This window comes from Felis catus, chromosome B4 (assembly GCF_018350175.1).
Source record: "Felis catus isolate Fca126 chromosome B4, F.catus_Fca126_mat1.0, whole genome shotgun sequence".
Classification (NCBI taxonomy): Eukaryota; Metazoa; Chordata; class Mammalia; order Carnivora; family Felidae; genus Felis; species Felis catus.
Window position 1 is genome coordinate 5501852 of NC_058374.1, and position 16571 is coordinate 5518422.

Sequence of the window (16571 nt, forward strand, 5' to 3'; positions counted from 1 at the left end):
CTCAAAGAGAGAATAAAAATTCAGAATACAAACTTTAAGATACTCTTCAAACTGCTGAACTCTTATTCTATGAAAACATGTTATTTAGATAAAACTGTCATTTAGAATAATTTCTAACCCATGATTACGCCACTAATTCAGCTTTATTTTTATTTGTGTTTAATGTTTGTTTATTTTTGAGAGAGAGAGAGAGAGAGAGAGAGAGAGAGAGTGTTGAGTGGGGGAGAGGCAGAGAAAGAGGGAGACACAGAATCTGAAGCAGGCTCCAGGCTCTGAGCTGTCAGCACAGTGCCCGACACGGGGTTGAACTCAAGAACCGCGAGATCATGACCTGAGCCGAAGTCGGACGCTTAACCAACTGAGCTACCCAGGCGACCCAACTTCAAAGACAGAATATCTTTCTTAGGAAAGTGTTTGCTATTTAAGAGAGGCAGGAATAGAAAATGTTAACAGGTTATCTATCTTTCGCTGAGCCAAGAGACGAAATAATTTTGGGCAAAGAATTAAATCTACTCCATACTCACCAGAAATTCCTAAAAAAAAGAGATTTCAGAGGACAGCAACGGCACCAATTAGAAGATTAGTTTCGCCAGAACAAAGTTCTTTTCTTTCTCAGCAGTTTGGACAGTAAGGCGAAGGTGGTCAGCTTAGCACTGTGATTAAGTTCACAGGCTCTAGATTCCTCTAGAGTTTCCTTCCTAATCCTGCTGCTTACCTGCTTGACCTCAGGTCTGAGTTCCCTCATCTAGAAGATTCTTCCAAATAAGAAAAGGAACGTGAAGTGTTTAGCACAGAGCCCAGCGCACAGGAAACACTCAGAAAAACACCAGCTCTTCCGAACTACGAAACAAGCACTGGGAACCTACACAGGCCACAAGCTCCATGGGACACACAGTCACTTCAACTCTCTCTGAGCTTCCAAAGGCAGGGTTTTTGAACGTCCTCTTCGCTGATGATCCAGCAACTGCCCCGAACAGTGTGTGGCACTTAACGCACATCCAGCAAACACTGCTGACTGGACGAGTGAGTGGATGGGTGTCAGAACAGGGGACGTTACATTTGATCTCTAAGATTCCCTTCTATTGTAAAATCTCATTATTCTGAGCAAATAAAATAAAATTACTTACTAGATGCCAGGGCTTCTGCTTCGGTGGAAGGAACCTTGTAGATTTTTCCTCCCTTATAGACAAAGCTCCCTTCAGTCACTTTGAAATCCAGATAGCGGGTGACCTCTGTATAAAGCAGCATCTTCACCAGCTGACCTAGAAAAGTCCCACAATTCCAACCGTAACTTAAATCTTACTGCCTCCAAAAACTGGCAGGAATAAAAGTACATTTATTGTTGGCCTGTACTGATGGCCTCCTAGTTTTTTCTTAACATTGTCCAATAACTCCTGCCCAAAAAAGTCTCCAATGCCACATTCCACATGGGACAATCAGAACGCATACCTGTTGCTTAGCATATTTAGAACTATCTTTTTTAATGTTACAACTTCAAGATTAATAACTTTATCAACTTGCTTTTGTAAAATCTGTATTAATAATTATTAGAGGTACGTATGAAGTTTAGAATTAGAGTACTACTGCAAATAGGTCTGAGTTTCCTTAAATTCTTATTATGTTTTAAAGAGAGGTAACTAATAGGGAAAATTTTTCAAGAATTTGTGCCATTCAGTTTGTATTATTCAATTTGTATAAGATGAACATTAGTTTCAGATAAAGAATAAACCAGGCATACAATCTGAAATATTACCTGTCTATAAACAAAAGAAATTTAGGTATACTAAAAACAGCAAACTTCGAGAAACCAAATTATTTTAAAGCTCATTCGAAAGGATAAAAACACCAGGACAATCAAAAGAATTTTTTTTGAAAACAAAAAACAAAGTTTCAGCTTTATGCAGCAAATATTAAATTGTAAAGTTATATTAATTAACCCACAAATTAGAGGGGAAAAAAGAGACCCATATATAAAAATGTAATATATTATAAAAGTTCAAATAAAAGTGGAAAAGATAAATGGTATTGAGGGACAAATAAATAACCATTTTAAAGATTTTTTTAAATGTTTATTTGTTTTTTTAAAAAAAAAATTTAAATGTTTATTTGTTTTTGAGAGACAGAGAGAGAGAGAGAGCAAGCGAGCATGAGCAGGGGAGGGGCAGAGAGAGAGGGAGACACAGAATCCGAAACAGGCTCCAGGCTCTGAGCCGTCAGCAGAGCCCAACGCAGGGCTCGAACTCACAGACTGTGAGATCATGACTTGAGCCGAAGTTGGACGCTTAACCAACTGAGTGACCCAGGGCCCCCTGAATAATCATTTAAAAAAATAAATCTCAGGGCACCTGGGTGGCTCAGTCGGTTGAGCGTCCGACTTCGGCTCAGGTCATGATCTCACCATCTGTGAGTTCAAGCCCTACGTCGGGCTCTGTGCTGACGGCTCGGAGCCTGGAGCCTGCTTCGGATTCTGTGTCTCCCTCTCTCTCTCACTGCCCCTCCCCCGCTCATGATCTCTGTCAAAAATAAACATTAAAAAAAAATTTTTTAATAAAAATAAAAAAATAAATCTCAATCTCAAACAGGATAACAGAAAGGGCGCCTGGCTGGCTCAGTTAGCAGAGCATGAGACTTTTGATCTCAGGGTCACAAATTTGAGCCCACATTGGGTGTAGAGATTACTGAATAATAAAAAAAAGTAAAGAGGCTTAATCTCAAACAGGATAACAGGTAAATTAACTTATAAAATAGGTGAATTTACTTACACAGTGAAAAAATAAAACTATAAAACCAGTGATAGCAAATATTAGTATTTGTTAACCTTAAGGTAAAGAGAAAAATTTTAAACATACCCTTCCAAATCAAAAAGAATAAAAAGAAGATCAACCCATATAACTACATGAAAATTAAAAGCTTGTGTATGAAAGAAAACTATAACACAATTACATATAAAGCCAATCACAAACCAGAAAAGATATCTTCAACATTCATTAAAAGAGTATTTATTCAATAGCCTTTATAAAGAGCTCTTTCATATCAATAAGCAAATATTTTAAAACCTCAAAAGAAAAATATACAAAGCATAAGGCTGGCCAATTCACTAAAGACTATGAAAGCCGGGGGTCCTGGGTGACTCAGTCTAAGGTTAAGCTTCAGACTCCTGATTTTGGCTCAGGTCACGATCTCATGATTTGTGGGATTGAGCCCCATGTCGGGTTCCACACTGACAGCACGGAACCTGCTTGGGATATTCTCTCCCTCTCTCTCTCTGCCCTGCCCCGTGATGTGCGTGCATGTGTGTACTCTCTCTTTCAAAAATAAACTTTAAAAAAATATATAAGCCAATAAACATCTAGAAATCATTTTACTCTCAGATACTTTTTAAAAATCCATTATTTTGCCTTTTGGTATAACAAAGTGACAAAAATTAAAATGAGTTAATATTTACGACTGATAAAGGTACTAGGAAAGGTGCAGCCTCACAGTCTTCTGGTGAGAGTCACAGTGGGCAATAGAAAATCAAAGCCTTAAGAAGTTACTGCCTTGATCCCCACACTTCTAGGGCTGTACAGTGAGGTTCAACACACACACACACACAGCCTGGCAAGTCATATACCAAAATATTCACCATAATTCTAGATGGTGAGATTCTGGTTATATAAATTTTACTTCCTTTCTGCTTATCTGTGTTTTCTAATTTTAATAAAATGATTTCATTACTTATGTAATTTGAAAAGTGCTTATAATTTACTTCAAAAGAATTTCAAAAAGGTAACTTTAAATTTCAGAGAAAATTCAAAGATCTTTCCATTAAAAGAAACTATAGGGGCACCTGGCTGGCTCAGTCGGTAGAGTGACTTTTTTTTTTAAACACTTATTCATTTTTGAGAGACAGAGTGTGAGCAGGGGAGGGGCAGAGAGAGGGAGACAGATCTGAAGCAGGCTCCAGGCTCTGAGCTGTCAGCACAGAGCCCCATGTGGGGCTCGAACCCACAAGCTGCCAGATCATGACTGGAGCCCAAGTCGGATGCTTAACTGACTCAGCCACCCAGGTGTTCCTGAATGTGTGACTCTTGATCTTAGGGTTGTGGGTTCAAGCCCCATGCTGGGAGTAGAGATTACTTGGGCAGTGGGGGGGGGGGGGGGGGGGGGGGGGGACTTAAAAAGAATGAAAGCAAAGAACTGTAGAATATAAATTCAAAACCAAAAAAAATAAATAAAACACCAAAAAAGGGAAAGGGTGGCTCAGACTTTTATACATGGGCCGTAGACTTCACACCAACAACTTGGTTTTTTGATGTCATTTCAGAAAAAGGCACTAATATCATAGCAATTTTGCCCTTCTAATTAAAAACGAGAAAATATGTGGAGAAAAAAGTTTTAAAAGCCTCCAAACTAGAAAAAACCCTGTTTCTGAAGGCCCAGTTATCTAAGACCATCACCAAAGCCCCTTAAGAAGAGTCTGTGCCACATCCTAAGTTTGCGCCTCCAGAACCAACTACAAAGGAGTCACCCTCCCCCTCCATTTTTATGGACTCCAGATGCCTCTAATGGACCATATTATACTCACCAAACTGTTGCCATTCAACAAAATCTATTTTCACATACTGGAATAATACTCTCTGTCAAGAGTTAGTTTCTACTTTTAAACCAGATTCAATGGCATAAATTTCAGTTAGAATTCTTTACCATTGGCCATAAGGAACTTAGGAATTAAGTCAACATTCCAGTCTCTTCCTCTCCCCATTGACGCTGGTGGTGCTCCTGGTATTTTAAATCTCTTGTATAACTAAAACCAAAACAAAAATTACCCATAATGTAATAAAATTTTCATTATGCTATGCAACTATTCAATGTAACAAGGGCATGTCATTTTTTATCAGATAAAATTTTTAGAGAAGTTCCAATACACATCTAAATTAAATATATTACTAAACTAAGGAATGATAAATACTACAGGGGTAGTATTTCTTACTAGCAGGAAAGTAATAATACAAAACAACTTGTCAATGACACATAGCTCTGTAGATATACCCCTTATTTGTAGAAATCTTTTTTTAAATATTTATTTTTGAGAGAGTGCATGCACGAGCAGGGGAGGGGCAGAGAGAGAGGATCTGAAGCAGGCTCTGAGCTCAAACTCACAAACCATGAGACTGAGTCACCCAGGTGCTCCTGTAGCAATCACTTAAACTCATTCTCTCCTGAATAAAAGGCTAACAAAAGGCTTACTTTTTCTTTACTGTTTATTTTTGAGAGAGCGCACGCATACGCGCACACAAGTAGGGGAGGGGCAGAGAGAGGGCTAACGTGGGGCTCAAACCCACAAACCGTGAGATCATGACCTGAGCTGAAGTCGGATGCTTAACTGGTGCCACCCAAGCACCCGAAAAGGCTTATTTTTGCTTCTGCAGTGATGTAAGGAGTTAAAACTAAATTCTGGATTCTTCAAATCAAACAAGACAAAGTTAGTTCCAGTTAATTTATAATGTATATAAGTGAGTTGAGTAGGAGATCTAGATAAAAAGCAGCTTTCAAGGGCGCCTGAGTGGCTCAGTCAATTAAGCATCCGACTTCCGGTTAGGTCATGATCTCACAGTTCGTGAGTTCTAGCCCCGCGCTGGGCTCTGTGCAAACAGCTCGGAGCCTGGAGCCTGGAGCCTGCTTGGGATTCTGTGTCTCCCTCTCTCTCTGCCCCTCCCCTGTTCGCACTCCCTCTCTCTCAAAAATAAACGAAAGAAAGAAAAGAAAGGAAAGAAAGGAAAGAAAGGAAAGAAAGGAAAGAAAGGAAAGAAAGAAAGGAAAGAAAGGAAGGAAAGAAAGGAAGAAAGAAAGGAAGAAAGAAAGGAAGGAAGGAAGGAAGGAAGGAAGGAAGGAAGGAAGGAAGGAAGGAAGAAAGAAAGAAAGAAAGAAAGAAAGAAAGAAAGAAAGAAAGAAAAAGAAAGAAAGAAAGAAGCTTTCAGTCTAAAATTTGGGAATATTCATTTGAACTCATGGATTTTATTGTTAATGTGGAAGTGAATAGACAAAGTTGGTATATATTTACTCATAAAAATCCCCAAGTCCTTGAGTATATTCACTGGGGGAGAAAAAAGGCAGCTTGCTCATCTTATTGAAGATTAATAAACGTACTAAGTGTAGAAGGAATGGTGCCAACGTATCACTCTACGGATTATTCTCAATGGAGAGATGTGGTGGCCGTCACCTTAACTAGGGTCAAACTTAGCATCATGAACAGTGGGGAAATCTAGACATTATGTGCCTCTGATATGATGCAATATGAGGTACACAGCAATGCTTTCTTATTATCAACTAGCTTGAACTTTTCAAAAGGGAAAAACAAGTGAGGAGATTTTTGTAGATTAAGAGAATAAAGAGAAACCACACCAAAGGCAATGTTTAAACTGGTTCAAAAAAAAGGGGCGGGGGGATGCCTGGGTGGCTCAGTCAGTTAAGAGTCCAACTTCGGCTCAGGTCATGGTCTCATGGTTCTTGAGTTTGAGCCCCGAGTCGGGCTCTGTACACACAGTGCAGAGCTTGCTTCGAATTCTCGGTCTCCCTCTCTCCGCCTCTCCCTGCCTCTCCCCGACTCATTCGCACACACGTGCTCTCTCTCAAAAATAAACATTTAAAAAAACAAAACAAACAAACAAAAACCACCACCATACACTATATAAGACATTCTTAGCATCAGTGGGCAATTTGAGTATGATCTGGATATTACGGTTAATTTTCTTAAACATGATAACGAATGATACCATGATTACATAGGAGAACGTTATTCTTAGCCAGTGAATGCTGAAAGATTCAGGTCGAGTATCATGATGTCTATTACTTCTAAGGACTCAACCCAGTAACAAAAAAAGACAAAACAAATATTGAAAAATGTCAGCCGCTAAATCCAGATGGAAGGTTGATCCATTGTTATTATTCTTTCAGCTTTTCTGTAGGCCTGAATACAGAAAAAATTTTTGATAAAAATATGAAATCTATTTTATCAGTCATTATTTAAAGTAATTGGTGATGTCTATAGATCTCCTATAAAATACAGTACAGCTCATATCCATGCGTGTGGATGTTGAACAAACCTCACAGAGAAAAAGTCAGTAAAACACTTTTTGTGTGTGCTTTAAATATTTAAATATTATTTGTTTTATCATGAGAAGAAGCAAAAATAGAAGAGATGATTAAAACACATAGGTACAAATTAAAAAACAATAATGAAATGAATATCCATTTTTAAAACACTCAGATTAAGAAATAAAACACTACACGGTGATCAGGGGCCCTTGTGGGCACCTCCACACTACATCACTCTGCCTTTCCTCACCCTTGAGGCATCTGCTCTCACAATTTTTTTTTTTTTTTTTAGTAAAACACACTTTGGAAATGCTTCCTGTGCCCATGCTCTAGAAAAGTAGGAAGCAGGGCAGTAGAGCAAAAGGGACTACACCTTTGGAGTCATATAACCTAGGTTCCCAGCCCTTCTCTGGGGTTGTAACAACACAGACTATTTTGTCACCTGAAAACTGAGGATAAAAATACCTCTTCAAGTAACTAGGAGAATACATAAAACCAAGTGGAAAACACTGGCACTGTGCTTGGCATATATCAGATATCCATCAGGAGTCTATACCTTTAGCTTCAAGAGATAACGGGTAACTGCTCCAAGGTGGCAGGAAAGGTCACAACTTAAATTTCTACAAGCCCTAAACTAGCAGCCCCTTTTGAAAAAATAGGTGACAGATAATCTATTTAATAAAACAAAATTAAACCTATCTATAAGGAGTGAAATTGAGATTCACAAGTCAAAGATTCGAAGAATGAAAGGCACAAGTAACTTAATACTTACATCTTCCAGAGGTGTTATAGATGCACTCTCTCCTCCATAATATGGGTTTCTATCCATGTGAAGAACTTTCTTTCCGTTCACTGACATTATACCTGACAGGATACATTCCTACAGGAAAAGCATAAGTATCTTCAAAAGAAGTAAAGCATTACAGCATGTTTTGAACATTACTTTTTTTTTAAAGCCCCTCATTAAACATTCTTTTAGTAATTAATACTTAGTATGTACGATATATGACTTAAGGACAAAGCCCAAAGTGACCAGGGTTCCAAGAGTGGTCTGTGGACCCCCATGGGCCTCAAGGTTAGAACTATTTTCATAACACTAAGACATTATTCACTATTTGTCCACTGCGCTAGCATTAGCACCAATGGTCCAAGACCAACGGCAGACAGAACGAATTAGGACAGTAGCCCCACTCTGCACTACTCCTTATATTCGCCACCACCAGGTACTCAGTTTTAAAAAAAGGCTGGCTTACTCAAACATGTCCTTGATGAAGCATTAAAATTACCTGTTAAGTATACACCCTTGAATGCCCACCATTTTATTTTAATACTGTGTGACAAAATGGGAAGCCCACATAAGGTAACTCTGGCTCAAGGAAAACCATTTGTGCAACTGATGTGTATGCTGAACTAACCACTTCTTTGTTCATGGGTCATCTTTTTTTTTAATTTATTTTGAGACAGTACCCGTACAAGTTGGGGAGAGGCAGAGAGAGACAAGAGAGAATCCCAAGCAGGCTCCAGACCATCAGTGCAGAGCCCAACACGGGGCTCAATCTCACGAACCATGAGGTCATGACCTGAGCGGAGATCAAGAGCTGGATGCTGAACAGACTGAGCCACACGGGCACCCCTCATGGATCATCATTTTTATTTGAAAGAACAACTGACCAATAAACTATTACTCAGACCTAGATATATGTCAGATGTGGTTTCAGATTTCATACTACAACAAATATTAAAAAAAAAAACAAAAAACCTGCCACTAATATTTTGGTATAAATCAAAGAATATCCACAACCATGTGGAAGGCTATTAGAATACTCGTCCCTGTTCCCACTGCACATCTGTTACGAGGCTTGATTTTCTTCAGATACTTGAGCTGGTATCTGAACAAAAGTCTGAACACCAAAGCAGGTGAAAATTCAGCTTTCAAGCCAGACATTAAAACTAGACATTCTCCACATTAAAGAGATGTGCAGAAAATGTAAAACAGTAATACTCTTCTCACAATGTTTCTGTTTTGGAAGATACAGTTATACTTCATAAAACTTATTCATGTTAACACGTAACGGGTTTATCATTACTATCTTTAAGTGAATTAATACAAATTTTTTAAATTTCTCAGTGTTGATTTCTAATGATAAATATTGATAAACATAACCACTATAAACAAAACTCTTCAGGGTCCTTAATTTTTCAGTGTAAAAAGATCCCAAAGTCAAAGAGTTTGAGAACCAGAGCCCTAAAGGAAGCATCCAGAACAAGCACTAGTAAGTGGCAACAAATAGAGAATTATAAATGACTACTCTCAAGAAAAAGGTAAATGAAACATGAATATACTAAGATACACCATATCAAGATGGAGGGGGAAAAGGAAAACATTAAAGAAGAATATGATTAATGAATTAATGAGAAGAAACCCAGAGACGGGATACACATTCACTCAAAACCTGTAGCATGGTTTTGGTGATCAGGGCTTTATCTTTTAAAAAGAAAAAGGAAATTCCATGTATCATCACAAATCCTAGGGCTTTTCAAAATTACCCCAAAGACCCTACATAGCAGAGAACAATCTCACTCCCCTAGAAGTCTGACTCTGATACCTTATTTTAAAAATTCTTAAGTATTTCAAATTTTATTCCCTAATATATCTATTCATTTTAGTACTTTTGAAAGGTTTTAAGTTCTTATCAGGTTCAAATTTCACTTTACGAGGGTGTATCATTTCTTATTTAGATCAAGAACCAAAACACTATGAGTGCTCCCTCCAGAAGGCCACTTCATGCCCTGTTCCGTTCACAACCACACCCCCCACCCCTCCTCATGATTTCTAAGAGCAAAGATTTGTTCTGCTGGTTTTTAAACTCAGAATAAACGGAATCATGCAGTATACCTTTTTTTTGTATATACACCTTTTATCCAACATTATGTTTACAAGATTCACCCATGTTTTGTGTGTTCTTGAATTCACTTATTCTCACTGCCATAGAGCAGAGTCCCCAAGGTACAAGAATCAAGTCCAGCCTGCACGCGGTTTTCATAAAGATTTACTGGGAAACACCGATTCCGATTCATTTACATAGCGTCCACGGCAGGTTTCACGGTCCCACAGTAGAACCATGGTTGTGACAGAGACTGCACAGCCGGCATAACCTAAAAGATTCACTATCTGGACCTTTACAGAAGGTCTAACCCTGCAAGCAGTGGATGGATCTCAGCGTGTGCTTCCCATGTAGCATCACCCGCGAAGGGCTGAGAAACGTCGATTCTAAGCAGGTTCTCAGACTTCGCTTTGCATCCACATCACTTGGAGGGCTTGTTAAAACAGATTGTGGGGCTTCCATCCCCAGAACTGGGTTGGGGCTTTCTCACCAGGCTGGGAGCGTGCCTTTCTCACCAGGCTGAGAGACCACTAATGAGGCTGGTCCAGGACCAGTTTCAAGAACGGTTATGAAAGCACCGCCGCTCCAAACTCTAACAAAGGTGAGAATCAACTGGGGATCACGCTGGGCAGGGGTGCCTGGCTGGTAGAGCATGAACTCTAGGTCACGGGGTCACTGAGTTCGAGCCCCACGCCGGGCTTAGAGCCTACTTCGACAAAACAAAACCGAGGATCATGCTGGCCTGCAGGTGTTGCTTCGGCATATCCAGCGTGAGGCCTAGCCTTCTGCACTTCTAGCAAGCCCTCAGGTGTTGCAGAAGCAGTTGGTCCAAGGACCACAGTTTGGGTAACAGAGCTGTAGAGACTTTAGTTGATGGGCATCTGGACGGTTCCAGTTTTTGACCATTACAAATATTCTCAACGTGTTTTTATTATGTATTTGTTGGATACATATCAAGGAAAGCACAATTGTGTTCAACTTCAGGAGATACTCCCAAACAGCTTTCCAAAGTGATTGTACTAACATACACTTTTGTCAGCAGTGTGTGAAAGTTGCTGTTGTTTCAAATCCTTGCCCAACACACTTGTGTCTTTTTAATTTTAGCCCTTCTACTTAGGATGTGGTTTAATTTGCATTTCCTGACAACTAATGGGGTTGGGCACTTTTTTATAGTTTAACTGATAATTAGTATCTTCTTTTGATAAGTACCTACTCAAATTATTTGTCCTTTTTAAAAACGGGCTTCTTCTTACTGCTACATAAAAGTTCCTTTCATATTCTGGATAAAAGTGCTTTATTAGTTATATATATTGCAAACATCTTCTTCCATTCTGTGGCTTGCCTTTTCAGTTTCTTAACGATGTCTTGATAAACAGAACTGAAGACATTTTCCAACCCTAATATTACCAAAAGCAACTCACTTGTTCAAAACACAAAATCCAAAGCAGCACTAACATATACGGCTCAACATAATACATGAGTAAAATAAAACTTACTATCTCAAAAACAGGTTAGGGCGCGGATAGAGGAAGACTAAATAGTCCTATTTCCAGCCAACAAAGGCAGACTTCAGAGTTCAACTTTTGGAAGCAAAAATACAGCAAGCAAATCTGCATGTTGCATGTCTTCTATATATAACTTCTCATGCTCCCCTGCAAATAAGCATGATCCACTCACTGGACCATGGCTCTAAAGCAAGCACTAAAGGTGGAGGCCTAAAATAAAGGCTCAATAATTTGAAGATTCACTAAAGTCCAAAGAGCTGATAATAACTACCTTTAAAGGCATCGCTTGTTACAGTTGTTACAGGAAAAACAAAACTACAGCAAAAAACACCAAACAGAAAGTAAACGCACACAAAAATTAGGAAAACAGGTACCTAAAAACCGATACTAAAGAAAAGTCCCTTTTGAAACCCACTTACCTAGAAATATGAAGAAAATGTTAACTTGAACATTTCTGAATCCACTAATCTCAATGATACATGCTTTACAGCAATAACAAAAAAAACACTGTTTTCAGCAGGATGTTCCTTTAAATGTCTGTCCCTTAAATGCATCTCATTAAATGCTGTCAGAAGATAATTTTTCTTGAAATTGGCTCTAATTATATGTTTCCTGCTCAAAATCCTCTCCCACTGCTTAAAAAGATAAAGTTCAAATTTCTTAGCCTAGTACATTCAACCTTTTTACCAACAGGCCTTCTTTCCAACCTTATTTCCCAATCTGCCTCTTCATACCTTCTGTTTGAGGCAAAATAAACCTCCTATTCCTTCCATACATCCTGTTCTTACTACCAACCTATCCTGCTAACTCTGCCTAGAAAATCATTCCTCCTGCTCAAAGCCTACCAATATTTTAAAAAGTCAGCTTACATACTTCCTTCTTTATGAAGGTTTTCCTGATTCCCCTGTCTGAATTCCCACGTGTAGCTCTATTACAGCTCTTAGTACTTTCTCATAGCAACTCCTACAGTTACCGTCCTCTATGAGAAGCTATTTGTTTATAAAAAGTGCGTTTACCTCTTTATTGCCTGTAACTGATCACAACAGTCACAGTTTAAATAACTGAAATTGGGGAAGACATTACTCCATTAAGAGTCTTCGGGGAGCCTGGGTGGCTCAGTCAGGTAAGCCTCGGACTTCAGCTCAGGTCATGACCTCACAGTTCGTGGGTTTGAGCCCTGCACTGGGCTCTGTGCTGACAGCTCGGAGCCTGGAGCCTGCATTGGATTCTGGGTCTCCCTCTCTGTCTCTCTGCCCCTCCCCCGCTCATGCTCTGTCTCTCTCTCTCTTCCAAAAATAAATAAACATTAAAAAAAAATCTTTAAAAAAAAAAAAAGGGTCTTTAATCAGGTACAAGAAGGAAGATAGAGGTAAATGTCGATTATCATCTATGTGAGCCAAAATATTTACCTAGTGGTTTTTCAAACCAAGTATCTCACTACTACCTCTAGATGCTGAAATGCATCTGATTTTATTTCTGTTCTATTGGGCCAGTATGCTTGAAACGGATTTAAAATACAGACTGCAAAACATTTATACCTTCCAAAAATAAGACATTTGTACATATTGGCCCAATGATTGCTACTGCAGTGAATAGAAAGTCCTTTGTGAACAAAACTCTAACAGAGCAATGGCAAGGATTTTCAAAGAGCAAATCTGAGAAGCAATTTAAGATGTTTAAATCAGATATAAAAACTCCTCTTTTAAATCACAAAATTTTAATAAAGAAAAAAGGAGAAATTACATCTGGGATGTAAAATAATTTCTAAATATAGAATACTGAGAATACTGGTTAAGTATCACTAGAGTACGTTTCTATTCATGACCCTCTACCAGAATTATTATGAAGAACAAAACAACATAAACACCTCCTCGAGGCACCAACAGCTGTGGAACTAGTTACCCTTTTATATACTATTTTTAAGAAAATTCAAGAATTCACTGCCAAACCCAAAGTCAATTAGAAGCAGCATCTTAGGTGGTCAGATGAGGTCTACACACGCTGCCATCAAAGAAAAGTAAAGGTCACCTTAACAGCAAAGTAAGGGAGGAGGAAGCAAATGAAAAGCAGACTGAAGCACTCACTCACTCACAAAGGCAAGCAGTCTGCGACTATTTAGTAAGGAGGGCCAAAGCTTACCAGGTGTCTCAGCAGCTTCATCATGTCACGGCATGACACAGTGCTTAATCCTCAGGGTGTGAAATCTTAGTTATCAAGTAAATTATGTTCCTTAGTTTGGTAAACAAGTTGTGATGTCATTTGGAGCAGCTTTTATCAGAAAGTTGTGGTTCTTTCTTTAAAGGGAGAATCAATCCTCAATTCCTCAGAAAATTGAATTATATGGAATATTCCCTTTCTCCTAGACACAGAATAATTTTGTTCTAAGGTATACATTTTGTGTCTTATTTATTAAAGTTACCAGCAACATCTGTGGATCACTATGACCTTCATTTTAGAAGGAACAACTGACACAAAACAGTGCCAACACTAGGCAACAAACTCGGACACTTTCTTTAAAAGTAACAAGTTCACAGCACTAAAAGTACTTGACACACTGCCCTCCTGCGATATGTGGTGCCCATAGTTGATTGCGTATGCCTGTTTGCAGGTTCTTAAGCCTCAGGTACTAAATATTTAGAAGCCAAAAATTAAGAAAATTAAGTGGTATGTTCACTCCAAATACTCGGCCAAGCGTGATTTCAGGGTTTTTAACTCTGGTGGTCTCATCTCACTTTGAGCAGTCCTGGTGTCACTAGAAAAAAGGATACAAGATTTACCATGGTCAAATCATCCTGCCACCGCCGCTCCCATCAACCAGCGTGGATGCTCTGAATGGAGAGAATTCTCAAAGAACATCTGAGAAAACGATGTAAGAAGGCTCACAGGGATTAAAGCTATCACAGCTGTAAAGTGAGGGCAGAAATTGGTCTGATTTCTAGTTAGGCGTGAATCTACCACTCATCAAAAAGATCACAATCGACCCAAATGAGTGTTTAAATTTTTTTAATGTTTATTTATTTTTGAGAGAGAGAGACAGGGAGACACAAAATCCAAAGCAGGCTCCAGGCTCCGAACTGTCAGCACAGAGCCCGATGCGGGGCTCGTACTCACAAACTGCGAGATCATGACCTGAGCCCAAGTCGGCCGCTCAACCGACTGAGCCACCCAGGCGCCCCAACCCAAATGAATACTTAAATAAAATGCAACATCTCCACTGGGTCGTCATCCAGTACGACTGTGCTATCTCTGACACAAACTGCTGCTTCCAAACCAGGCATGTAGAAACCTGCAAGATGGATTTGCACTCGTTCGTCCACGTCCAACGGACCTCATCAAGAGCAAATCTGAAAGAGCAGCAATAAACCGCAGGAAAACAGAACGGGCTCTTACAACATGCCGGCAGCAACGGTCCCCATCCCCATGGGCAAAATCCTCCACAGACCACAGAGCTCAGCTTGGAATCCCAATCAGACGCTTTAAAAACATTCGCTGAAGAAAAACAGAAGCACAGCTTGGACACTTTAAAATCAGACACTTTAAAAATATTAATTGAAGAAACATTAACAGCAGGTGGGCCCGTTCATTTAGGCATCCTACAGTTGGCCAGCTCACCACCTGGAAAGAAATTCAACCGAATCCCGCACGTTCAAAACAACCCGGTAGTTTCCTAGGTCAGTGGCCTCAGCTATTTGGTGCTGCTTCTCAGCCAGTCACACGTGGGTCTCGACCGGCCAGTAGTAGAGAACTTGGCCTCTATAGCCATCAATCCATCACCAATCCATTTCTTAGGGGAAAGCCCCGAGAAGCGACAATGGAGGCAGGGAACAGACCGAACAAAAGGAAAAGGTGGCAAAGGTCAGCCGAGAAAGCATTCGATAGACAAGTTTTGAGCAAACTCATTTCCAACTCTACAGATGCTCAAAAAGTGAGCTGGGAAGGTGGTGAGAAGGAAGGCATAATGCCTCTCATTTGAAATGGGCGCGGAGATAAAAGGCTAATTTTTCTCCCCAAACCTAAGTTAACCGAACTGTATCCAGCACAAAACAGCGACTGTCCAAGGACCTGTCACAAAATCTTCTGCCTAGCTCTGGCAGGCAAAGACGGATGAGTAGTAGCGGCTGAAGTCTAAGTAGGAAACGCAAGAGTGGCCTCCGCCCTCCCCCACTCTGCCTGGTGCTTTTCCGTTTCCAATCGGGAGAGGCCAGCAACCCATAAAGGAGGTGGACGAGTACCGATCCCCAATCGGGCTCCCCCCCCCCCCCCCCCCGCCGAGCAAAGCGGGAAAAACTGTCCTTTTCCAGCTGGACCGGGTTTTCCATCTCCGGTCTCTCGATTCACGTTTAGGGCCGCGAGCCCGAGCAGCTGGGCACTGCCGCAGGCCCGGACTCGTGGGGACGCACCCGTCGCCACCCGCCCCAACGCCCTGCAGAGCAAGGGCCCCAACGACGACCAAAGACCGTGTGCACAAGGACGGCGTGCGAGACGCAGGCCCCGCTGGGAGGCCGGCCCGGGCAGAAGGCGGCGCGGCCGGGCGGGGTGGGCCCGGGCCTCGTGCGGCCGCGCGGGCGGCAGGGAGGGGTGGGGAGAGGGGGCGCGGGGCCCGCCGCCCGGAACTCACCGTCAGGCCGGTGCCCAGCACGATCACGTCGTACTCCTCATTCATGGCGGGGGAGGACGAGCACCGAAGCCCAGGAAGGGAGAAAGCGCAAGGACTCGAGGGGCCCGGGGCTACTCGACCACCCTGAAGCGACAGGGGGAGCGCTCAGACCGGTCTCGGGGCCCGACAAAAACGGGAAGCCAGGGCTAGAGGCGAAACGGAGCTGGAGAGGAGGGACGCCGGCCGCCACCTCAGACGGGAAGAGAAGAGCGGGGCAGGGAGGGGAGGGAAGACGGGGAAGGGAGGGGAAGGCGGGCGGCGACTGGGGCCTCCGCAGCCGGGGCGGGGCTTAGGGAAGGCGCTCGGAGGGCCGTCGATCACAGCCTCCCCGCCCTCTCATTGGCTGCATTCCGTCGCCCGACCAACTTTCTTCCTCTCTCACGTCTCGCGAGAAGAGGGCGGGCTGTGCCTTTAGCGGTTCCGGTCTTCCGCCCGGCCCGCTGCCAC

The 16571-nt window shown here is 41.3% G+C and overlaps 1 protein-coding gene across 1 annotated transcript in view; it reads right to left on the reverse strand.

Annotated features, from left to right (window-relative positions):
• GDI2 (GDP dissociation inhibitor 2) overlaps positions 1-16327 on the reverse strand; it is a 33787-nt gene extending 17460 nt beyond the window's left edge. Inside the window, exons 1-4 of the mRNA XM_023256299.2 lie at positions 16086-16327; positions 7850-7957; positions 4687-4786; positions 1128-1262 (exon numbers count right to left, since the gene is read on the reverse strand). Of these exons, the coding sequence (XP_023112067.1) occupies positions 1128-1262; positions 4687-4786; positions 7850-7957; positions 16086-16130 (388 nt within the window). The 5' untranslated portion in view covers positions 16131-16327. The remainder of the gene's footprint in view (positions 1-1127; positions 1263-4686; positions 4787-7849; positions 7958-16085) is intronic.
• Between the last annotated feature and the right edge of the window lie 244 nt (positions 16328-16571).